We start from the raw sequence: 24210 nt of genomic DNA, 5'->3' as shown, positions 1-24210 counted from the left end.
AGTCATCCATGTAACAAAGAAATTTAATTAATCAAAACAAATCAACACATGGGCAGTGCCTAACAAATTATTTCTCATTCTGTACCTATAGTCTACCACCTCTCTGCCAGAGGAGGGGGGGATGTCTCATTATGAGTCCTTTGGAGACTAAATTTCCTGGTTTGTCAAGGTGATTCAATTCAGTTCAGTTCAATAAGCATTTATTAAACATTTACAAAAAAATCTTCTTTGTGCCGGGCACGGTGATAAGCTGGGCACAAAGACAAACAAAGAAGAATGTTTGCCTCAAGAGCTCACAGTCAGCTTGGGGGGGTGGTAGAATGGAGGAGCCAACATATGTACTGGTAATTAAATACAAAATATATACAAAAATACAAAGCAATTTTTTTTTTTTGGTGGAAGGGACCCAAACAATTGGGTGAACCTGGAAAAACCTCTTACAGGAGGGGCCGCTGGAGCACAGCCTTAAAGTAATCTAGCCATTTTAAGAGGTGGATGTGTGGAGAAAGTGTTCTAGGCCACCTGTGAAAAGGTAAGGAAATGGCGGTGGGATGCCAGAAGGCCGGTTTTACAGGAATGTAGTACGTGAGGGGGTGTAATGACAACTCAGAATGAAAAGAGTGGTTGGAGGTAGATTTCGAAGGGCTTTTGATGCTGAGTGGAGGGCTCTGTATTTGATTTTTGAAGCAATAGGGAGCCACTGAGGCTTTTTGAGCAGGCAGTGACATGGTCAGATCTGTGCTTTAGGGTTTATTCTGTTTGCTGCTGTTTGGAAGATGGACTGGAGCAACGAGAAACTTGAGGCAGGGAGACCAATTTGGAGGCTGTTGCAGTAGTTGAGGAGAGAGGTGATGAGGGCCTGAATTAGGGGGGTAGCTTCCAGTGGGGAAAAGGGATCAGATGTGAAGGATGGTACTGGAGTAGGATCAGCAAGACTTGGTCATTGAATGTATGGGGTGAGGGAGCATGAAGAATTGAGAATGACCTCCATTTATGAGCTTGTGTGCCTAGAAGTTTGGTGGTGCCCTGGACAGGAGGGGAATTAGAAGAAGGGGTAGATGGGCTTAGAGAGAAAGATGAGTTCTGTTTAGGACTTAGTGAGTTTGAGATTGTGGTGGGATAGGTCATTAAGGTTGGGGGACACTCTGAGGGTCATTGGTTAGGATTGGAGCTCAGGAGATAGATGAGAACTTGACAGGTAGATTTGGGAACCGCATGCATGTAGATAATAGTAGAACTTATTGGAACTCATGCGATAATCAAGAATTTAGATAGTGGGTAGGGAGAAAGGAGGAAAGGGTGATGGGGTGAGGACAGATCCCTGGGATACAGAGTTCTGATGCCTTTGGTTGCTTTTCCTTTACCTACATATTTAGAGTTTTATTCTCGTGGTTATCCTCCCTTCTTACTGCATTATCTCATATAAGCCTTCTCAGATTTCTCCAAATCCTTCATTTTCATCTCTTATAGCACAAAAATATTCAGTTGCATTCACATACCATAGTTTGTTCAGCCATATCTTAGTTGATGGGCACCTGCTTTTTCCAGAGTTTTGCTACTGTAAAAATTACCTCTATAATTAAATACTTTTATATATGTAGGACCTTTCCCTCCGAGACCATCCGAGACCAGCTCCCACATGGGAAACTGATCCCCGGAGAGGGAAAGCATCCTCGTACAGCAAGTCATTGGCAACATGGCAGTTAGGCCTGGGATGTCAAACCTTGGCTCTGTCACTCACCCACTTTGTGACCCTTTGTAGGCCTTTTTTCTCTCTTTTCAAAATGAGGGGTTTTATTTGCTGATCTTTAAGCCCCTTCTAGTGTTAGTTAATGGCTTTATTTCCATGGACATGTTCAAATGGCCTAAGTCTTTTGTTGTACTCATGGTCAGCCCCACCCCCGAGCTCCTTGCTGATAGAGTCCAAGGGCTCCTGCACTTACTCTTGGCCTTATGCCAGTGAGCCCCCCTGAAGACTGAATGGGGAACAGAAGAGTGGATAGAACTTCCAAGCTGAGGATTAGGCCCTTATGTGCCTGTGGGGAAGGTCCCCCTGCGTCAGCGTGAACATAGGCAGCTTGGAAGGATCCCCAGTCAGTAGTTCAGTCAGATTGTGGTCCTTTCTGACAGCTCTTTTTCTCTGAATGTGTCTGGGCAGCTGGGGGCCTGAGGAGTGAGGGAGCCAAACCCAGCACCAAGGTAATGAAATCCCAGCCCCAAGTTTCTCATTAGAGAGGCTGCTGTGCCCTGCACACAGGATGTCCCTGATGAAAGTTTGTTGAATCAATGAGCTGAGGAGAATTCAGAATAAAACAACAGGAGGCTTTTGTTGTCAATAGATGCAGAAATGAGACTAGTTTGTACTGGGAATGTGCTACATTCTGGGGCTGGGAGGAGAGAGTGTCAGGCTCATTCCTTCATTTGGGCAAAAACAAGCCTGGGAAAGTAGTTGTGGGAGTTCATGGGCTGGACACGGGCCAGGGCGTTGGCAAAGCAGCTCTTCTGTGAGCAGCCCTGGAAGAGCTCCCAGAGAAGCTGTGGGAAGCTGTGACTAATTCTTTTTTGGGGGGGGGGCAATGGGGTTAAGTGACTTGCCTAGGGTCACACAGCTAGTAAGTGTTATGTGTCTGAGGCCGGATTTGAACTCAAGTCCTCCTGAATCCAGGGCCGGTGCTCTATCCACTTCACTGCCTAGCTGCCCCTACTAATTCTTTAAGTGATAAAGGAGCTGGTTTGTTAAGGAGTTAGTCTAGACTCCGCTGCGAAGATCCCATAGAGAGTGCTGCATTACAGGATTTAGAGCCAGAAGGGGCCTTTAAAAGCTTTCTGGCCAATGAGACAAAACTGAGGGTCAGAGAAAGAGAGAGACTTGTCCAGCAAGGCTGTAGTGGGCCCTGGCAGGCTGCCCTGGCTAGCAAGCTTAAAGGGCTTGTGAGCTTCTGAACCTCATGCATTGGTGGGGGAGGGTGGACACGGACGGACAGGACCTGGGCCAGACTAGTGAAAAGGGCATCTGCACAGGCTATGGGGAGAAAGCCTGGGATCTGGAGTCAAAAGAACTCGGCTCCAATCTCAGCTCTGCCACGTATTTCTACCTACAGACCCTGAGTGAATCACTTATCTCTGGGCCACGTTTTCCCTAAATGTAAGATGAAGAGATTAAAGGGCCCACCCATCTCCAGATCCTGTGAGTGGCAGATAACTGATTATTCTATAAATAGATTTTGCTCTTTCAAGCTTCCTGGAGACACCAAGGACCAGGATTTGATGATAACCCCAGAGAACCTTGTGTGCCTAAGAGTGGAGCTGAGGGACAGAGAGCAAAAGTGACTTGGGGAATGAGTTCTGCTGGGGTGGGGGTAGGGAACAGGTGGGGAATTTGGAACTTGGCCTGTCAGAACTAGATTTGGCTGTGGCTCAGGTGGGTGTGCGGTCCTAGACCTTTATTGTGCCATAGGCTGGGCTCGAAGCCCTAGTGCTCCCATCTATGAATGGGGTGGCTGCTTTGGAACAGAGGTCAGGACCAGAGATGGTGAGAGTAACCCAGGAGGCTTCTGTTTGCAGAAAACATGAGAAAAAACCCAAGCTTCCCAGGTCACTGGTAGGCTGCTGTTGACCTGGCCTATGGACACAATTCCTCTCTTGAGAGAAAAACAGTATGAAGTTGACCCCATTCTTTGACCCACTGGGGCAGAGTGGGAGGAAGGGAAGAGCCAGAACAAAATCAGCTTTCCCCGGCATACCTTGGAAACTCTATCCAAGAATCTTTGGTGGGTGAGGAAGCAGGTAAGATTGTGAGCATCTGGGCATCCTGGGATGGAAGGCTTAGAGTTCAGGGAAGGTTGGGACTGGAGGTCTGGCCTTTCCTTCAGCCTCAGGGAAAGTGCTGGGACGAGGGTTGTTGTTCCTTCCCAGCTCAGGGAAGGGCCTGGGGACTGAGGGTTTGGGGTTTGGGGTTTAAGCCCTAGTCCAGGAGTAGGAAGGCCTGGAGTAGGGCAGAGAGCCAAGGGAATGGGAGGGCCAGAAGCTGGCCCAGGATGCAGGATCAGGGACATAAAGTTTCAGGTCCGGAATTAGGAGGGGAATTCCTTCCTGTTCCTTCTTGATGAGAAATAAGAAACCTTTTGACCCTGCCATGTCAGGGCTAAAGCTGGTTGCTAGCCTCAGGTTGTAGGCCGTTGGCCATGGTCAATGGTCAGCATGTGGCTGGCTTCTCACAGATCCAGCTATCCTGTTGCCCCCGACAGTAGGCATCATTCCAACGGCCATTGTAGGCACGCATTGCCACACAGTCCTCCCCCTCACCCTCGTTGTTGGGCTCCCCTGGGCTCCAGTTGCTGAAAAGCAGATAATTTCCAGAAAGAGAAAGGGGGCGGGGGAGAGACGGAGACAGAGAGACACTGTAATTGCCTGACGGCCCTGGCTTTGAGTTTCCACTCCATCACACCTCCTTGGACCTTCCCCCAACTCACCTGTAGGTCAGGGGACTCCCATCCACCCATGTGAACTCGCCCTCTGTGTCCAGATCTCGGAGGCCAATCCAGGAACCCTTCTGGCTGGCCTTCTGGGTTAGGAAGGCCTGAAGGAAGGTCAAGCAATTGGTTAAAGCCCCTGAGGGTAGGGGACAGGATATCTGGGTCCCCAGGCTTGCCTCCTGTAGGACCCATCACCTCCTGGGGCATCAGACATCCTTTTTACAATCTTTTCCTGCAAGTAGAGCCATTTCGTTCCAAACCCATCAGTCCAGCCCCCTGAAAAGGGAGGGAAGCATCCCTGGAGCTTCTTCCCAGGTCTGGGCCCTTAGTCCCTACTAAACCTTCTGTACTCTAGGAGGGATCCACCTAGGGCCCTAGCCTGGAACCTGCTCTGGTCACTCAGCTTCCCTTTTTCAGCTCAGCTCAGCCCCTCCTTGAATCTCAGGCCTTGAGATGTCCTACCTGCTCCTCTTTGCTTTTGATGCTAACCAACCGGCCCTGAAGGTTGATGCAGGCAAACTTGGCCTGGGACCATGTCTTGGACTCCTTCCCAAAAAAGTAGCATTTTTTCTGGAACAGTTGCCAGTCTTCTGGGCAATTTGTACAGACAGAGCCTATAGCAAGAGAAAGAGGCAAGCAAAGGAGTCAGGGCATAGGGAGCTTCCAGCCACCACTCATGGCCACCTTCAGTATTTTTTCTTGTGAGCAAATGGAGCCTAAGATAAGGAGCGAAGCATAGATCTTATCATTGGAAAGAAGCTTGGAAGCTATCACCATCATCACTCCCATCACATCACTCCATCACCATGGTTGATTGCCATTAACATCCTCACCTCCACTGTCATTACCACTCTCACCATCACCATTATTATCATCTCCACCATTACCATAGTCATTATGAATATCACTACCACAATCAGTGTCATCACCAACCTCAATCACTGCCACCATCATCATTGTCTTTATTACCTTCACCACTACCACTTCCACCAGGTAGCAAAGTGGATAGAGAGCTGGACCTGGAGTCAGGAAGACGAGTTCAGATCCAGCCTCGTACGCTTACTAGCTGTGTGACCCTGGGTAAGTCACTCTGTTTGCCTTCACTGTAAAATGGGGATAATAGGACCTCCCATGATTGTTATGAGGATGAAGTGAGATAGTATTTGTAAAGGGCTTAGGACAGTGCCTGGCACATAGTATGTGCTATATAAATGTTGGTTCCCTTTTCCCCTTCCACTGTCACCAACAATCACTACCACTACTACCTGCCATTGTCTAATACCTCTATTAACATCACTGATACCATCATCATTATAACTTCCATTATCACCACCACTCTCATTGTCGACATCACCAAAGGTGTCACCATCATCATCACCATTACCAGTTCCATCAGTAGCAACATCACAACCATTAACTTCATCAGCTTTGCCATTGTCTCCGATAATAGCACCACCATCATTGTTTCAATCTCTTTACCGTCATCAATGTCACCATCACCAGCATCACTAGCACTCCTCCACCATATCATGATCCATTGTCTCCATTAACATCACCACCATCAACATCATCATCAACACCGTCGTGACTATGAATACCACCAACATTATCAATGTTCTTAGTTTCTCACCCTGAGTTGGCATGGTTGTGTGGTCTTCTTCAAGCCTGTCCAGTCCCTGGGAGAGCTGAGAAGCAGTGGAGGTTGGGGAGGGGGAAGAGGGGAGAACTCTCCATCCTAGGCAGAGGAGCCATCACCATCATTACCATTATCGCCAGCGCTACCACCAACTACTACCAGCATCGCTACCATCATCACTAAAATATTAAGTGTGGATGAGTTTGTTTGGACAGTGGCTAGACAACCCGTTGTTGGCGAGGCTGTAGAAGTGATTCCTATCCTGAGAGAGAGTTTGGATTAGAAACCTTGGAAGGTTCTACCTTTGGAGTCTGAGACTGGGATCTTTGAGTGGAGAGGACAGCAGGGTGAGGTGTGGTAGAAAATGAGAAAGGAAGATAGAGATGGTAACACAGAAACTCTACTGATAAATCCAGAAAGGCTGAAGGGTGGAGTTGAAGCTTTGGCCCCACTCCCCAGGGTCTAAGGAGTCTAAGGCTCTGATTATTCAGCTTTGAGAAAAGGACTATGTGGAGGAGTAAAAGGGAACTGAGTGGGTGAAGCTTGGAGGGAAAGATCCCACCCTCACCAATTGCCTTCTCACCATTTGCCCTTTGGAATTCAGTCCAAAGCTTCTCGATCTCTTCCTGCAGTTTTTCCCGAGCCTGAGTAGCAGTGTTCTTCTCATTCAGCACTGCGGGTATCAGAGACATTGGGAATGGGAGAGCAGCCTTTAAGATTGACGTCTTTCTGGGATCAACTTCATCTTTCCACTCCTCCCCCTTTTTCTGTCCCTTTCCTTCAGGACTTGGTTCTGTGTTCCCACAAGCTTCTCTTCCCACAACCCTCCTCCTCTATTCCCATCTTCTCACCCTGGGACTTGAAGGCTGTTTTGTCAGCTTCAAGTCTGTCCAGTTGTTGATCGATCTGAGAGGCTAGGGTGAGGAAATGGAAGAAGGGAGAACTGTTCATCTTAGGCAAAGGGATAATCCACAAAACCGCCATCTCCCTAGGACCTCCATCCCTCACATCTCTCAGGACAACCTCCCTTCGTATTTCCCATCTCCAAGGGCTCCCTCCCTTATATCTTATGTTCCTTAGGGTCCTCATTTCCCACATCCATTGTTTCTCATCTTCTGTATTCCTCCAGCCACTATATTACCCCTTCCCCTATTTGACATCCCCTATGTCTCTAAGCCCTGAGATTTTAAGGCTATCTATTCAGCTGGTAGTTCCTTCAGGGTCTTGGAAAACTGACATTTGAAGAACAGGGTCAGTTTGTGGAGGCAAATTTTCCCTTCTGGGCAAAGGGTCTTTGAGTTTCCCTGTCCTCAGTTCCTTGTCCTGTGATCCTCTGTGGAGCCTGGAGGCCACCACAGGTGAACTCCTAAACACATTTCTCTGAATTGACTCATGGTTCCTCTCTTCTCCAGGGCTGATGCCTCTGGGCCTCTGCTTTTCTACACTTTTGCCTCATCCCATTGAGAGACCGAACCAGCTCAGGGGCTGGTGCCAAGCTTTGGGGCCCAAAGGTATAAAGTCATGATCAAGGAGTCTTGGGAAAGCTCAGGTGTTTGCCCTTGCTACCAAGGAAGGCAAAGATTCCTCATACCTTGTCCTCAGCAAAAGGCCACCTTCCCATCATGGGACTTTCTCACCTTTAGATTTCATGGTTGTTTGGTCTTCCTGGAGTTTGTTCAGGGCCTTGGAGAGCTGAGGGACTTCAAGGGAAAGTGAGAACAAGGTTGGTCTTGGGGATGGATGCTGCCTCCAGGATAGAAGGTCTGTAGTCCTAGTTCCCACCCAGGGCCAGGTATTTGAAAGGGACCTCATAGTCCATTTCTTTACTTGAACAGAAATCACTTTGCCTGCTCTGTCTCCAATAAGTGGGCTTTTCATCTCTGGTAGAAGACCTCTAGAGGGCTTCTAAGGGTAGTCCATTTCAGTTTGGGACAACCATATTTGCCTCTTTGTAATTTCTAGCTTCCACTACTGGTTCTGCCTTCAGGGTCAAGCAGAGTAAGTCTCTTCTCTCTCTATTTGACAACTCTGCAGGTGCTTGAAGACAGCTTTTAATTTCCCTTTTCTCTTCACCACGTTAGGTATTCCCACTTGCTTCAACTAATCCTCCTGGGCATGAACCGAGGTCCTACACTGTTCTTGCTGCTCTCTGAGACAGTTGCCAGAAAGACAGTCAGTGTCTTTCCCAAATGGTGGCACCCATTTGGAACATAATACTGATGAGGTCTGATCCGGATAGCACAGTGGGACGCAGAATAGCACCACCAGCCACCCTGGATGCTAGAGCTCTCTCAATGCAGCTTAAGAACATGTTCATTGTTTTGGATGTCATATCACACTGTTAATCCATGGTCCACTAAATCTCCAGGTCTTTTTTTGAGGAGAGATGGAGAGAGAGTCCGGCCTCTCCTCACAGGTCTTGGTGGTATGGGAAAGAGATTGGTGAAGTTATATCCTCTGTGTCAATTCATTATACCATGGGATGTCTCAGGGACTGGTAGGGCAGAATGACTTGTCTCTGTCATGTGGGCTCAGAGAGGGGAAGGGAATTCCTCAGTTTCTCCACACTGCCCCCTCCCCCAGCTCTCATGTGCCATCTCCTCAGCCTGGTGTTAATATTGACTTCCTGGCCTTCATGTTGGCATGGAGCAGTTTCCCTTGTTCTTCCATAAACCCTCAGGGCTCTGGCTGAGACCCATTCATCCAGCATGACGCCAGATACACCCAGCCTGAGACTCACCATTGTTTTTGAGGTTCCACTGATCCCTCTGTAGCTGACTAATGATCGTCACAATCCCAGAGTCTGAGAGAAGAGAGGAGAAAGTCAGGGGCTGGGCCAGAGGGTTCATTCCACAAGATAAAGGGTGGGGTGACATTCCAGGAGATCATCTACCCAAGAATTCATTCTGTAGTCCCGGGGAGGGGGTGTGATTTTTATGGATCAGGGGTTATTTCAGGATTAATAGGTCATTCCTTACAAGGGTACAGAGTCATTCTGGGTTTTACAAGCCTGGGTAAGAGGAACGTGAAAAGCACCCAGAGCTGAAGAGTCCCAAGACTTGAGTTCTAGTCTGAGCTTTGCCACTCTTAGTTGTGTGGCCTTGGATGAGTCATATCCCCCCATTCACTCCTCTCTAGGGGCCCAAGTTCCTCATCTGCAAAATGTATTGGTTGTGTGCTCTGTGATTCTGGGAGGTAATGGGGTGGGGTTGGTATTGGAAAATAAAAGAGAATCATAGGGTAAGGCTGAGAGTCAGTTGAGATCTTTGGGTCCAGGACTGAGAAGGGGGATACAACATCTTAGGGTCCCACTGGGTGATATACATACCATTGTGGTACGCACAGAACTCCTGCAGCTTCTCCAAGTCCTGGGCTATCTCTTTGACTAGAGGAATCAGGGCAATATGAGTGCTCACCTTTTTTTACATCCCCCTTCCTCTGGCCCAACTTTCCCACCCCCACTGCCACCTTCACCCCATTCCCATCGCTTTTGAGCCCTTTTCATTGGGTTTTCAGGTTAATGGTTTGAAGAATGAGTCCTGGAGTAAGAAGTAGGGGACCAGAGGGCCTGGAGTGGGGGGAGTGGGGGGAGATATTCTTACACCGAGTTAGGAACAAGAATAGAAGTGTTCCCCATAGAGCCACGGAGATCAGCAGCACAAAGATAAAGAGAAGTACAGTCTTCCTACAGGTCTTCTGGCCAGGCAGCTTAGTGAATCCTGGGAACCAAGGGAAGAAGACAGGAGGACGATGGGAAGGACGGGTTTGGGGAAACATGGTCTAGACACAGTGGGTTTTGGGAAGTGAGGCTCTGGCTCTCTGTCCTGTGACTTAGTCTGGCACTGGACTTACGTCTTGGGCCGTGGCAGCCCTGACCTCAGCCTCTTTCCTCTTGAGTCCAAGACTCAGGGTTCCTTAGGCAGGTGAAGCGACCCTGAGTGAGGCCGGCCAGTAGGGAGGGCCCATTAGAAGGGTTCCTTCAGGACAGAATTGAATTCAGCCAGCATTTGTTAAGCTCCTACCGCTATGCTAGACCACTAAGCTCCTGCACTATGCTAGACCTTGAGGATATAGAAACAAAAATGCAGATTTGGTTTACAGATGAAGAAAGTGACTTGTTCGTGGTCAGGTAAGTATTCAGTGTCTGTCAGGGTAAGATTTGAACCCAAATCCTCTGACTCCATTTGAAAAGATGCTGATGTTGGGAAAGATTGAAGGCAAAAGGGAAAGGGGATGGCAGAGAATGAGATGGATAGATAGTGTCATGGAAACAATGAACATGAACTTGGAGAGACTTTTGGAAAGAGTGGAGAATGGAAGGGCCTGGCATGCTGCGGTCCATGGGGTTACAAAGAGTCGGATGTGACCGGACAACTGAACAGCAACACCAACCACCTCTGACATCAAATACCGTACTCTACTGTGTGACCCTGTCAGCTTGGTGTTATGGGCCCACGCCCTTGAGTCCCAGAGATGCTCGTTGTGTGACTGTTCCCTTAGTTATTGGCTCCGAGGTGAAGAGCTGGGGCGGCCACATGCCTTCCTGCCCTTTTCTGTCTCCATCGCTGGAGCCCCAGTCTCTGCTACTTCCAACCTCCCTGAGGCTGGTTCAGCCCTAGTGCCCCAAATCCCGTGATGATTCTCCCCTCCCTACTCCTTTCCTATTGCCTGCCGATTCTGATCCTACCTTCATTGACTGGTTCCCTACTTGAACCCCCTACCACCTTTCATCACACAATTAGAATCATGGAATCACAGAATGTTACAATTTGAAGGGACCACGGAGGCCATCTAGGGCAACCCACACTCAAGGATTTATGCTATCATGTACCAGACAAATGGTTCTCCAACAGCTCTGCTTGGAGACCTCCAGCGAAGGGGTAGCCCATTCCATTTAGGAAGGTCTAGCCCTCTGTTCTCCAACTCCTGGATCTGTCCTTCCCTCTATCTTCCATACTTGAATCTCCCCATTCTCATCTATTTATGTCTATATCAGCTATATCTATACCATTTATATGTCCATCTACTCTATATCTATTTCCCCATTCATATAGATAGGAATATGTATGTGTGTGCATGCGTATATATACACACATATACACATGTATACACATCGACACAGGAGCTTTGACCTGCTCTTTTTTTGATTTGAGCCTGTTCAACCTTCCTTAAGCAGCCTGGTGGCCCTTTGCTACTGGGGGCTCACCATACTGGTGCAGGACTTAGTCTAGATACCTGATGGCTTGGCTCATTGTAACTCAGAACTCCTAAGCTCAAGCTATTAACCATCCTCAGACCTCCTTAGCAGCAAGGATTACAAGCATGCACCATTCTCATGCTCTGCTCATATATGTGCTCAGCTCCATTCTCATATTCTGCATCTTTCCATACTCTGGTCTCTAAAGTCCTTTAAAACCTCTCCTTATCTCTCCATTATCCCATGTGCCTAACTCTGGTGTCTGTGCTACTGCTTATTTATTACCTGTGTGAACTTATACTAGCTAGATGACTTAGTGGATAGAGAGACAGAGTAGGAGTTAGAAAATTCTGAGTTCAGATCTTGCCCTTGCATCTTTCTTAGGTGTGATCCTGGGCTAGTCACTTTGCCTCTGTCTGCCTCAGCTTTTTAATCTGTAAAATGAGGATAATAATAGTACCTACCTCACAAGGTTGTTGTGAGGATCAAATGAAATAATATTTACAAAATGCTTTGCAAATCTCAATAGACTATATAAATGTTTACTATCAAAACAGCCTCTATGGGTTTCAGTTTATTCATCTGTAAAATGAATTGGTTGGACTAGATGATCTCTGAGGATCTTTTCAGCCCTAAATCTGTGACCCTGTGACCTCATTTCCCTGTGTTTCCATATCCCAAACCCTATTCTCTAAGAGCATACTGCCCTGTCTCTCCATTTCTGTATCCTAAATTCTCCTCTCCCCTCTTAACTCTTCATGTCTGGAATGCCTTTGTTTTTGTCATAGGATCCTAGGGGCGAGAGCCTTAGAGATTATTCTAGTAAAAACCTCTCATTTTATGTATGAGTAAACTGAAGTCCAGAGAAGAGATAGGATTCTTCTCTCCTTTCTTTCCCTGCTCCCTTCCTAATCACTAGTGTTATAACAGAGAGATGAACTTGGAGTCAGAAAGACCTCATTTGGAATTCTGCCTTAGATACTAGCTGTGACCTTGGGCAAATCACTTAACTTCCTTGAGCTTTGGTTTCCTCATCTGTAAAGTGAAGGAGGTTGGAATTGGTGACCTCTAAGGACTCTTCCACTCAAAATCTATGATCTTTGATCTACCCAAGAATCAGAAGATGGGGTACCTGGGGAACGTCTGACCAGGCTCAGATAGCCTGATCGGGGAAATTGAGTCTTAGAAGGATGCCATCCCATGGGGCTCAGTCACCTCATACTCTGGCAGCCATCAGGCCCTAGAAAGCCCACTGAATGCCAAGAGCCTGGGGTTCACTGGGAGGAGAGAAGAAGGCAGGAGGTACAGCACAGCTAGCTTTTAGTCATCTCCAGTATTCCCAGTCCCTCCTGTTCCCTACCCTACCCCCCCCCCCCCCTTCAAACATATGCCCTCACCCTGGCTTCTTGGGGACATCCTGCTGAATTCCACTTGCTCTGAGCTGCCGTTCCACTTGGCCTCCAGCTCCATCAGAATTCTGGAGGCTATAGCCTGGTTTTGTAGTGGGGGAGAATGACTAAAGGGAGGGAGGGCGGGGCCTTTGCCCGGAAAGCCACCATAAGGCTTTCTTCTTCCTTCTCCTCCTCTTCTTCCTGCACTCACGCTTTCCTAGAAATCCCCAGAATTAGAAAAGAGGAGAAAACTCAGGGCTGTCTGAGTGATCTCCCTGTCCCTCTTCCCTCTATTATGCTCAGGCATGGGAGAGTGAGCCCTAAAAGAATATGGACTGAGCATAAAAAAAATGCACGAGTTCTCTCCTCCTCCCAATCTTACTCTTCTTCCCAGTTCTTCTCTTGTGTCTGTTGTGGTTAGGGCCAAGGCTACTAGAAACACCAAGCAGTGTTAGGGTCTTGCAGGGCTGGTAGTGACCTTGCTTAGTTTCCTTCTACAACTTCCCTGACAGGAGTCCTCTAGTGTCTGTCAAAGAGCCTGTGGTGGCAATCCATTCCATTGTCAGGGTCAGGTCCTTGATTAAGGGTAGAAGGGTTAGGTTAGGGTTAGAGGAAGGGTTTGAGTAAAGGTCAGGATTCAACAATTTAGTTCACTCCAGCAAAACACCTGTGATAAGGATCGTCTTTGTTTTTTTAATTTTTAAATTAATTTTCTTGATTATCAACAATCACTTCCATATGCCTTTGAGTTTAAAATTTTTCTCCTCCTCTCTTCCTACCACCCTCCCCAAGATGGTGCACAATCTGCTATAGGCTATACATATACATTCCTATTAAACATATTTTCACATTAGTGATGTTGTAAGTAAGAATTAGAACGAATAGGAGGAACCACTAGAAAGAGGAAACAAAACACAACAGAAGAAAAAATAGTAGCAAACAGTATGCTTCGATCTGCATTCAAATTCCATAGTTCTTTCTTTGGATGTGGATAGCATTTTCCATCATGAGGCCTTTGGAAATGTCTTCAATCCTTGTATTGCTAGGAAGGGTTAAGTTTATCAATATTAGTCATTGCATAATGTGGCTGTTATTGTGTACAGTGTTCTCCTGGTTCTGCTCACTTCACTCAGCATCAGACCATACAAGTCTTTCCCGGTTTTTCTGAAGTCAGCCTGTTCATCATTTCTTATAGAACAATAGTATTCCATCACATTCATATACCACAACTTATTCAGCCATTCCCCAATTAATGGGCATCCTTTCAATTTCTAATTCTTTGCCACCGCAAAAAGAGCTGCTGTAAATATCTTTGTACATGTGGGTCCTTTTCCCATTTGTGTGATCCCTTTGGGATGTAGCCCTAGAAGTGCTATTGTTGGGTCAAAGGGTATGCACATTTTTATAGCCCTTTGGGCGTAGTTCCAAATTGCTGTCCAAAATGGTTGGATCATTTCACAACTCCACCAACAGTGCATTAATGTTCCAATTTTCGCACATCTTCTCCAACATTTATCATTTTCCTGTTTTGTCACCTTGGCCAATTTGATAGGTGTGATGTGGGACCTTAGAGTTGTTTTGATTTGCATTTCTCTAATCAATAGTGATTTAGAGCATTTTTTCGTATAACTATAGATGGCTTTATCTGAGAACTGTCTGTTCATATCCTTTGACCGTTTATCAATTGGAGAATGACTTGCATTCTTATGAATTTTTAGAAGATAAGGATCTTCTTAAAGTGCAAGTCTGACTATGAGACACCCCCTTCCCCTCTCCCCAACTTCAATCAATTCTACTGGCTACGTGTTACCTCCAGGATCAAACATAAAGTCTTCTGTTTGACTTTTAAAGCTTTTCATAAACCACCCCTTTCTTACCTTTACAATATTCTTATTCTTTCACCCTTCCATCTACTCTGTGATGCAGTGACAAAGGTCTTGCTGTTCTTAGCGTTAGACCCTCCATCTCCTGATTCCAGGTAATTTTCCTTGCTGTGTCCCATGCCTGGATCTCTCTCCCTCTTCATCTCTGCTTCCCGACTTCCTTCAAATCTCAGCTAAAATCCCACTTTCTACAAGAAGCCTTTCCTGATCCCCTTTAATTCTAGTCCCTTCCCTCAGTTGATTATCTTCAATTCGCCCTGTTTATGTCTTGTTTGTACATAATCATTTGCATGTTATCCCCCATTAGACTGTGAGCCCTTCAGAAGCAAGGACTGTTTGTTGCCTTTTTCCCATATTCCCAGCATTTAGCACAGTACTTGGCACAAAGTAGGGGCTTATTAAATGCTTATTGACTATTAACTGACATTTCTTAAGCACCTGCTATGTGTCAGGCAATATACTAAGCAATGAGGAGGCAAAGAACAGAGGGAAATGACCCTGCCCTCAAAAAGCTCCTATTTTTCTAAGGCAATACAATATGTACACAGATTCAGTAAACACAACAATCATTCAAAGTCATTTCACAAGAGAGAGAGCACCATCAATTGGGGGAGGAGGGAAAGTCGGGAAAAGCTGCATGTCGGAGGAGGTGGCACCTGAGCTGGGCTTTGGAAGAAGCTGGGGATTTGAAGATGAGACAGAGGTCCAGAGCGAGTGCATTCCAGGCATGAGGGACCACCTGTGCCCAGGCACAAAATTAGGGATGGAATGTTGTGCAAAGGGGATAGACAGCTATCAAGAGAGCCTGACCAGAACAGAGGGCATAGGAGAGGCGTAAAATGAAATGAGATGGGAAATGCAGACTGGAGTGAGATTGTAGAGAGGCTGATGACTTTGTATTTTATTCTAAATAATAATAATTGAGAATATTTATTTAGAGCTCAAAGTACTTGCCCTGTGTTATCCCATTTGTTCTTCATAGAAACCCTGGGAGGTAGATGCCATTTTTATCCCCGTTTTAGAGATGAGGAAACTTGAGGCAGATAGAGTTGAAGCGGCTTACCAAAGGTTACACAGCTAATAAGTGTCTGAGGCAGAATTTGAACTCGTTTTCCTGACTCCAGGCATTTTACAATTCCACCTAGCTGTAATTCTAAAGACTAAAGGGAGCCCCTAAAGATTCTTGAATAACATGGTCAGATCTGTATTTTAAGAAGACCAATCTGGCTGCTGTGTGGAGTATCTGTGGGAGAGGGAATGATGAGAAACAATAGGGTGGTTATTGCGGTTGTCTAAGTAAAAGCTAATGAGGGCCGTCCAGGGTGGTGGCTGTGTGGCTAGAGAGGAAACGGACGTGTGGTAAGATATATTGTGCAGGCAGAATTGGAAGGATTTGGCAACTGATCAAACATGGTGAGAGACGAGGAAAAGTGAAGGCTGACTCCCAAGACTTTGAACCTAGGCGACCGCATGGGTTAAGGATGTTAAGGACGCCCTTAACAAAAATAGTTCACCATTTATAAAGCACTTACTATGTGCAAGACTAGATCAGAGTTTAGAGTTTAGGTTGACATTTAAGATAAGCTTTAAGTTTAGAGGGAGGGTTAATGTTTGCAGTCAGTGCTTAGGGTTAGATTGAAGGTTAGTATTGCGCTTCCTGGGATCTTATCTTTCTCCCAGCCAACAGTATTTGGAGTAGATCCCTCCATCCTGGGTCTCCTATGGTGTCTCCTAGATCTCTCCAATTTTCCCCAGTAGGCCAGGCAAGAGCATGAGGATTTGAGTGGAAGAAGGGGTCCACAGATAGAATTGGGCACAGGTGGTCCCTCATGCCTGGAATGCCTGATGGGGTTTGGTATCCATCCCACCTTCTCCTTGACCCCCAAATTCCCCTACAGGATGTTGTTTATCTGGGCACAGTCCAAGTTTCCTGGTTTTTGTTGGAGAAGGGAAATTGATAGGGGTTTTGGGGGTAATTTAAAGGAAGGGGGAGCCTGACACCCCTTCTCTATTGTTTTTCTGAGTTGCACTGATGGTTTGAGGAGGGGAGGAGGGAAGAAGGAAGTGATGGGAAAGCTGAGTCAAAGGCACATGTTGTAACCACTATGTAACCACCACGTAACCGCATGTAACCACCATGTGGATGGCAAAGAATTTATATGAACAAAAATAGAATCAGCCTCTTTTCTTGGTAGGGGAAAATTGAGGAATGACTGAATAAAATGTGGCATGTGAATATGATGGAATGCTATTTTGCCATAAGAAATGGTGAAATGGATAGTTTCAGAGAAACCTGGGAAGACCTCTGAACTGATACAGAGCAAAGTGAAAAGAGCTGGGAGAACAATTTTTACAGTAATAACATTTTAGAGGAAAAACAGCTTTGAAAGATTTTAGAACTCTGATCTGATCAATGATAAATCATGAGTCCAAAAGACCAAATATGATACATATGCCACTCACCTCTTGACAGAGAGGTGATGAACTTAAAATGCAGAGAGAGACATACCCTTTTGGACACAGCCAACGTGGGAATTTGTTATGCTGGACTATGCAGCTATGAATTGAGGGCTTTATTTGTTTTTTGTTTGTTTTTAATTGCTCAAAGCAGAGGGTAATGTGTGGGATAGATTAATTAAAAAACAGCAACAAAGGTGGAAAAAGGGAACACCTATATGCTCTAATCAAGGCTAGACGTGGAAAGTATACTGTTCGTCAGACATTGCTTTTAATATTCTGTGTGATGATGGGCTTCATGATGTAGAATTAAGAAATTACAGGTACCAGAATTTGTGAAATCAATGCCAAATCTTGTAAAACAAGTGATTGCAGCAAAAGGAGGAAGTATCACATATTAGAAGATTTTTAAAGGTGAAAATTATTGTAAGATTTAGTGTATAAGTCAATTTATCTTGATTTTTTTCCTTTGTCCGAGTTGTAAAAAAAAACCAAAAACAACAACCCAAAAAACTGGCTGTGGGCATAGGTAAAATTGGGTAGCTTGAGCCCTGGAAAGGAAACTGGACTTTCTTTTGGCTCCTTATTCTTGATGGGATCAACCTCATAACAGGCCATGATGTTAGAGTGGAACCCAGGCCTTTCTGGTACAGATGGTCCACACTCAGATTAAGTCCTTGACACCCCCAGAGTTTTGTATTGGAGTCTGGGGCACAGTATTTCCTTCTCTCCCTCTGAGAGAAGGTTGTTCCTAGGGAGGACCCAGGACTAAATTTTGACCCCAGGAGACATCAAGTTTCAGTTCTAGAACTGGGAGTACTGTTTTCACAGGGTCACCTTGACTTCTCCAAGAGGTTCCTATTCTTTCAGCAGAAAAACAGGAAACCGTGGCCAGATGTAGAGATCTGGTTCTGCTTTCTGATGTATGGTTGGCCATCCTGATGTCCTTTGGTTTTCCAAAAAAAAAATCACAGACTGAGAATTGGAAAGGGCCTCAGCAACCATCTACTCCAACTAGCGTCCAAAGGACCTCACAGAGGTCCTCCAGCCTCTGCTTGTCCTTGAAGACCTGTTTTTGATGGGCCAGGCTGGTTCTTTGTAATCTCTGCTTTTTAGATGTTCTCCAGTCTTCTTTTTAATGATATCTTCTCAGATTTTCCAAAGAATCAAAGTCAGGCTCAATGACCCGTAGTTTTAAGACTCTGTTCTTTTCCCCTTTTTGAAAATCAGGGCATTTTCATGGTCCCTAGCTCTGTCTCTAACATTGTATATACTCAGAAGATATATTTATGTGATGCAATTCAGGAAACAGAGGAGTAAAGTGTGGTGAGGAACACTTGATTAAAGATCAAGAGAAGCAGATGAAGTATACCACAGAACACCTGGACAGAAAGGAGCTAACTAAGGATTCAGGGAACAGATCACAAACCTAGCACAGAAGCCTGAGACTATCATATTGCGGGACATGAATTATCTGAATATAGCTCTCTCTCTCTCTCTCTCTCTCTCTCTCTGTGTCTCTGTCTCTGTCTCTCCCCCAAAAGGAGAGGATTGATAATTTTTGAACTTGCCTTAATGAAAATTCAATCATTCAAAAATAGAGGGTAACATCTATTCTGGCCCTGCTTCTCACCAAGAAGCAAATAATTGACTGCTGGGGTGGAAATGATGGGAACTTTGAAAGGACATGACCACTCCATCTGCATTCAGACTCCATAGTTCTTTCTCTGGATGTGGATAGCATTTTCCATCATGAGACCTTTGGAGATGGCTTAGATCCTTGCACTGCTGAGAAGAGCTAAGTCTATCAAAGTTAGTCATTGCACAACGTGGCTGTTACTGTGTACAATGTTCTCCTGGGAAAAACAATTCTAATGAGGAGGAAAAAAGATAGTTCACTCAAGAGAATAATGCAGATGTATGAGAAACTTGGATTTTTAAAAAGACATATGTAAGATGGAAGCAATTAACATGTTAATTTTATAAGGCAATATAAAAATGTCATAAATAATATCAGAAATGACATAGCTCAGGATGAATTCAATCAGTTAAAACCACTTAGTAAACACTTATTGTGTGGCAAGTGCTGGAGATACAGAGAAAGAAAAAAATAGGCCTGTCCTCAAGGGGCTCACATTCTAAGGAGAGGAAAGGTGAGGGGGAAGGGAGACACTATGTAAATGCCTATGAACATACAAGATACATACAGAGTAGACAGAAGATAGTTTTAGAGTGAGAGCAGGAAAGTTAGGGACAGTAAAGGAGTGGTGGGGGGTTTTGGTAAGTTATATTGGGGAAAAGAGGGAGATCAAAAACAAATATAGGGGGGCAGCTAGGTGGTGCAGTGGATAGAGCACTGGCCTTGAAGTCAGGAGGACCTGAGTTCAAATCTGGCCTCAGACCAAACACTTGACACTTACTAACTGTGTGACCCTGGGCAAGTCACTTAACCCCAGTTGCCTAAAAAAAAAAAAAATGAATATAGGAAGACTGCTTGAGGTGAATGATGATGATGATAATAATAGTAATAATAACCAACATTTATATAGCACTTACTGTGTGCCAGGCACTGTGATGAAGTGCTTTACAATTATGATCTCATTTGACCCTCATAACAACCCAGGGAAGTGGGTACTATTGTTTATCCTCATTTTACAGATGGAGAAAGTGAGGCAAAGGTTAAATGACTTGCTTAGGGCCACACGGCCAGTGTCTGAGGCTAGATTAGAACTCACATTTTCCTGACTGCAGACACAGTCCACAGTCCATATCCATTGCAGCACCTTGCTGAGAAACTGATAATTATAGCTATCATTTATATAATTTATATAGCATTTTAAAGCTATCATTTATGTAGTACTTTAAAATTTGCAAAGCCCTTTACATATGTTAGCTCATTTTGATCTTCACAAAACTGTGAGAGGGGTGTTATTTTGATGTTCAGCTGAGTCTGAGTCTTCATGACCTCATTTGGGGTTTTCTTGGCAGAGATACTAGACTGTTTTTTTTTTTTTTTTGCTTTTTGGTGAGGTGATTGGGGTTAAGTGACTTGCCCACGGTCACACAGCTAGTGTCAAGTGTCTGAGGCCGTATTTGAATGCAGGTCCTCCTGACTCCAAGGCCAGAGCTCTATCCGCTGTACCACCTGGCTGCCCAGATACTAGACTAGTTTGCCATTTCCTTCTCCAGCTCATTTCAAAGATGAGGAAACTGAGACAAACAGGGTTAAGTGACTTGCCCAGAGTAACACAGCTAGTAAGTGTCTGAGGCCAAATTTGAACTCGGGAAGATGAGTCTTCCTGACTCTAGACCTGGCACTCTATCCACTGTGCTACTTGGCTGCCTGGTACTATTTTATAAATGGGGAAATTGAGACAGAGAGGTTGTGAGTTGCCCAGAGTCACACAGCTGCAACCCCATCCTTCAGTTTTCCTTGCCTTGTCTGAGGGGACTCAAACTCAAGTCTTCTAGACCCCAAGTCCCATTTCTCCTGATAGTGCCGGTATGGGTTTAGGAGGGTGAGCTCCACCCAGAGTAATGTCCAAATTTCAAAGAAGTCCATCCGGCTGCTTTGGAAACAATGAATGAACAACTCGCTCCCTTCTCAATAGTATTTCCCCGAATCCAGGCATATCCCTGGGACTGTTCTTAGGTTGCCTCATCTCTAAATCCTTTCCTTTGACCTCCTTGCATTCTCCCATGCTTCTTTGCTCTCTGAGTTCAAGGGTTAACTGAAGCTTAAGTAACATTGGGGTCTGAGCCAGCAGCCCAAGGGGAGGGGACCTTGGCAAGGCTCAGAAACGGGACTTCTCTTCTCTCTTCTCCCAGTCCCAGTCTGTGTTGAGGCCCTGATTGGCTCCGAGTGAATATAAATAGCAATCCTTTCTGTTTTGGGCAGAAACCCTGTGGGGTCTTCCCCTCCCAGATTGATTTTTTTTTTCTTTTTTTGACCAGGTATAAGTGGCCATTTTCTGCCTCATTTTTTACCTAGCCTTAAACTACTGAATGGGCTGAGACTAGTTAAAGACCTTAGCTTAAAAAGGTCAAGGTCTTCCACTGCATCTAGGGCCATCTCCAGTTGTCCTGATCTATGATCTATGACCACTGAACCCTGATGACTCCAGAGGAGAAAGTGAGGCTGGCGACTTTGCACAGCCCTCCCTCACTTAGATCCAGTTCATTTGTATGTCAGTCATCATCTCCCTGACATCATGGTCCTCTTCGAGAACAAAGGACAATTGCCTCTGGGGAAGGAAGAAGAGGAATTCCTTGGAACTCCAGGGTGGCTACCCTAAGGCTCATCTAAAGTCTGTCTCAAAACCTTTCCCCTTCTTTCCGCTACCTCTTGCTAATAATCCTCTTGTGAAATACTTTGCCCCTCAGAGTGAACTGAAGAAAGAAATCACTCCCAGTCCATCCCTTTCCTGGAACACTATAATCTATTCCTGGGCTCCTTTTTTTGCCTGGTTCCCCTCATGGGGTATCATGCCCTTCCCTGAGGGTACTCTGCCCAAAGGACAGTAAATTTTGATGGCCAAAACCTACCTAGTTAACTTGGGATTTACTGGCTAGATTTCTTTCTCAAAGACCAAGCCTTAAACCTAATTCACTGTGGATCTCCTTGATCAGACAACAACAGGTCCCTGCTCTGCACAAGCACCACTTAATGATTATTTTTTGGGCCTTCAGAGCGAATGTAAATAGTAACTGTTTCTCTTTTGGCCAACAACCCAGAGGGTCTTCCCCTACCAGACTGATTTATTTATTTATTTATTTATTTATTTTTTTAATTAAAGGGGCCATCCCTAGACTCACTTCTTACAGAGGCCCATTCACTGAATGGGCTTTACCTCACTCAAAGTGGGAACTTGAAAAGACCTTAGCTTAAAAAGGCCAAGGTCTCCCACTGCCTCCTGGGCCATCTCCAGTCATCATTATTGATATCTGGCCATTGGACCCAGATGGCTCTTGAGGAGTAAGTGAGACTGGTGACTTTGCACAGCCCTTCCTCCCTCAAATCAAATTCAATTGCAAGTCATGTCATCATCTCCCTGATGTCATGGTCCTCTTTGAGAGCGATGGTCAAACCATAACCTGTAAGTAGACCCGAGCTGCCCTGTTGGGGACCCAGGTGGCCAGTCCCAGTTGGGCAACTCAGCTCCTCCTTCTCTCCCTTCCTCTCCCCTCCCCTCTCTGAAACCTACCTAGTTAACTTGGGGCTTACTGGCTAATTTCTTTGTCTTCCTTTCCCTGATGTCCTGGTCCTCTTCTAGAACAAAGGACAGACAGCAATCCTAATTGCCTCTGGGGAAGGAGGAAGAGGAATTCCTTGGAACTCCAGAGTGGCAACCCTAAGTCTAAAGTCTGACTCAAAACCTTTCCCTCTTGTGAAATACTTTGCCCCTCAGAGTGATCTGAAGAAAGGAGAAGTCACTGCCAGTCTATCCCTTTCCTGGAACACTAGAATCTATTCCTGGGCTTCTTTTTGCCTGGTTCCTCTCTTTTATGTAGGGCCCAGATGTCCCTGAAACTTGAGGCTCAGGGGCAGCTAGGTGGCACAGTGTATAGAGCACCAGCCCTGGAGTCAGGAGGACCTGAGTTCAAATCCAGCCTCAGACACATAATACTAGCTGCGTGACTCTGTGCAATTCACTTAACCCCAATTGCCTCACCAAAAAAAACCCAAAAACCACAAAAAACTTTTGGGGGCAGCTAGGTGGCGCGGTGGATAGAGAGCTGGCCCTGAAGTCAGGAGGACCTGAGTTCAAATACGGCCTCGGACCAAACACTTGACACATACTAGCTGGTGACCTTGGGCAAGTCACTTAACCCCAATTGCCTTACCAAAAAAAAAAAAAAGAAAGAAAGAAACAAAGAAAGAAAAGAAAAGAAACTTGAGGCTCAGATAGAGTCCAGGAGGGTGGCCTTCTGGTTTCTCCACAGTCCTCTCTTCAGGTCTCAGTCTAGGACATAGGGACATCACTTCTTATACAAGGATTTAAGGCTTGTGGACATGAAAATCTGCATGAAAATAAATGAGTTCTGTGTCCATGTGGGGCCTAGGAGAGCAACTGTGAAGGTGGGCCTTTTACAGATATTTTTATCCCCATTTTACATGTAGTACCTGGAGGAATCCTCCTTACTCACTGGCTGGTCCTAAAGTGGGTAGCTACTCCACTTTTTAGGTACTGAATGAGATATAACCTCTGTGAAGACTTCTCAGGGTGGTGATGAAAAGACTCTCGAAACTAGAGATAGGCTCTGAGAAAACGAACAGGCCATAAGTTTAATTCGGCCCTAAACCCTCTCCTGATTGCCACTGCCACGTAAGCATTAGGTATACTAAATAAGGACATGTATGTTTGAATTGGCTATACCCTGTTTCCTTGTTCTTTGGGAATGGGAAAGATTTTCGCGCCTAGAATGGAAGCCTGCCTCCCAGCCAATGGGAGTAAGGGATAGTGGCGGGGTGGGAGTTTCTTGTTTGCGTTAAGATATATAACCTTGCTTTGTCCTTTGTGCCTCGCCTCTCTCCTGCTGGTAGTGTGCTGGAGGAGTAGACGCCCCTTCTCATGAGATTGGAAAAAAGAGTAACTTTTTGCTTCCACCTTGAGAAGTCTCTGAATTTAATTGTGTTAGAGTCTCTGTACCACACAGTGCTTTGTCTACAACTCCCAAAACCATCGCTCACAACACCCCCCGCCCCAGCATCAAAAGCCAGGTTACACAGCTGGTTTAAAAACAAAGGCATTTAATGAGTCAGCATAGTAAGAAAAGTAGCAACAAATCACTTTCCCCATGAACCTGGCTCACCCTACCACAAATCAATTGTATCAATTGGAAGAGAAGATACATTGTAGGGAATGGGCGATGAAGAGACACACAGGTAAGCATATGCATGGAGGAATAAATAACTCCTACCTCGACAACTGCAGTTGTCATTACTGTTGTCTTCTAGGTGGCCTTGCCCTGCTTCTGCTGGACCTGCTCCAGTCTCTGTTTCTGGGTGCTTTTCCCCCAGAGATGACTTTGCTAGAAGATTCTCCACTACAATCTCCGAGACCTCCAGCTTCTGGCTCAATTGAAATCTTGGATTGTGTCTTCCTCAGGGAAGGCTGGGCGCTGTGATACTTTTATAGCCTAAATTCTATGGACATTTTCTAGCTCTTTT

General features: G+C 45.6%; 1 protein-coding gene across 3 annotated transcripts in view; it reads right to left on the bottom strand.

Annotated features, from left to right (window-relative positions):
• The window catches only part of FCER2 (Fc fragment of IgE receptor II), a 25685-nt gene extending 1475 nt beyond the window's left edge, over positions 1-24210 (bottom strand). The window contains exons 1-12 of one of the 3 annotated variants that reach the window (XM_027844109.1): positions 23961-24204; positions 12706-12916; positions 9714-9830; positions 9440-9496; positions 8852-8914; positions 7749-7811; positions 6963-7025; positions 6695-6784; positions 6106-6210; positions 4938-5089; positions 4473-4579; positions 3427-4337 (exon numbers count right to left, since the gene is read on the bottom strand). In XM_027844109.1, coding sequence (XP_027699910.1) covers positions 4196-4337; positions 4473-4579; positions 4938-5089; positions 6106-6210; positions 6695-6784; positions 6963-7025; positions 7749-7811; positions 8852-8914; positions 9440-9496; positions 9714-9830; positions 12706-12916; positions 23961-23981 — 1191 coding nt within the window. In that variant the 5' untranslated portion in view covers positions 23982-24204 and the 3' untranslated portion in view covers positions 3427-4195. Of the gene's footprint in view, positions 1-3426; positions 4338-4472; positions 4580-4937; positions 5090-6105; positions 6211-6694; positions 6785-6962; positions 7026-7748; positions 7812-8851; positions 8915-9439; positions 9497-9713; positions 9831-12705; positions 12917-23960 lie in introns of those variants that run through there. The other 2 variants (XM_027844110.1, XM_027844112.1) reach the window with 2 other exon arrangements.

Source organism: Vombatus ursinus, unplaced genomic scaffold, assembly GCF_900497805.2.
Source record: "Vombatus ursinus unplaced genomic scaffold, bare-nosed wombat genome assembly UNPS02014935.1, whole genome shotgun sequence".
NCBI lineage: Eukaryota > Metazoa > Chordata > Mammalia > Diprotodontia > Vombatidae > Vombatus > Vombatus ursinus.
This window is presented reverse-complemented; position numbering and strand designations above follow the sequence as displayed.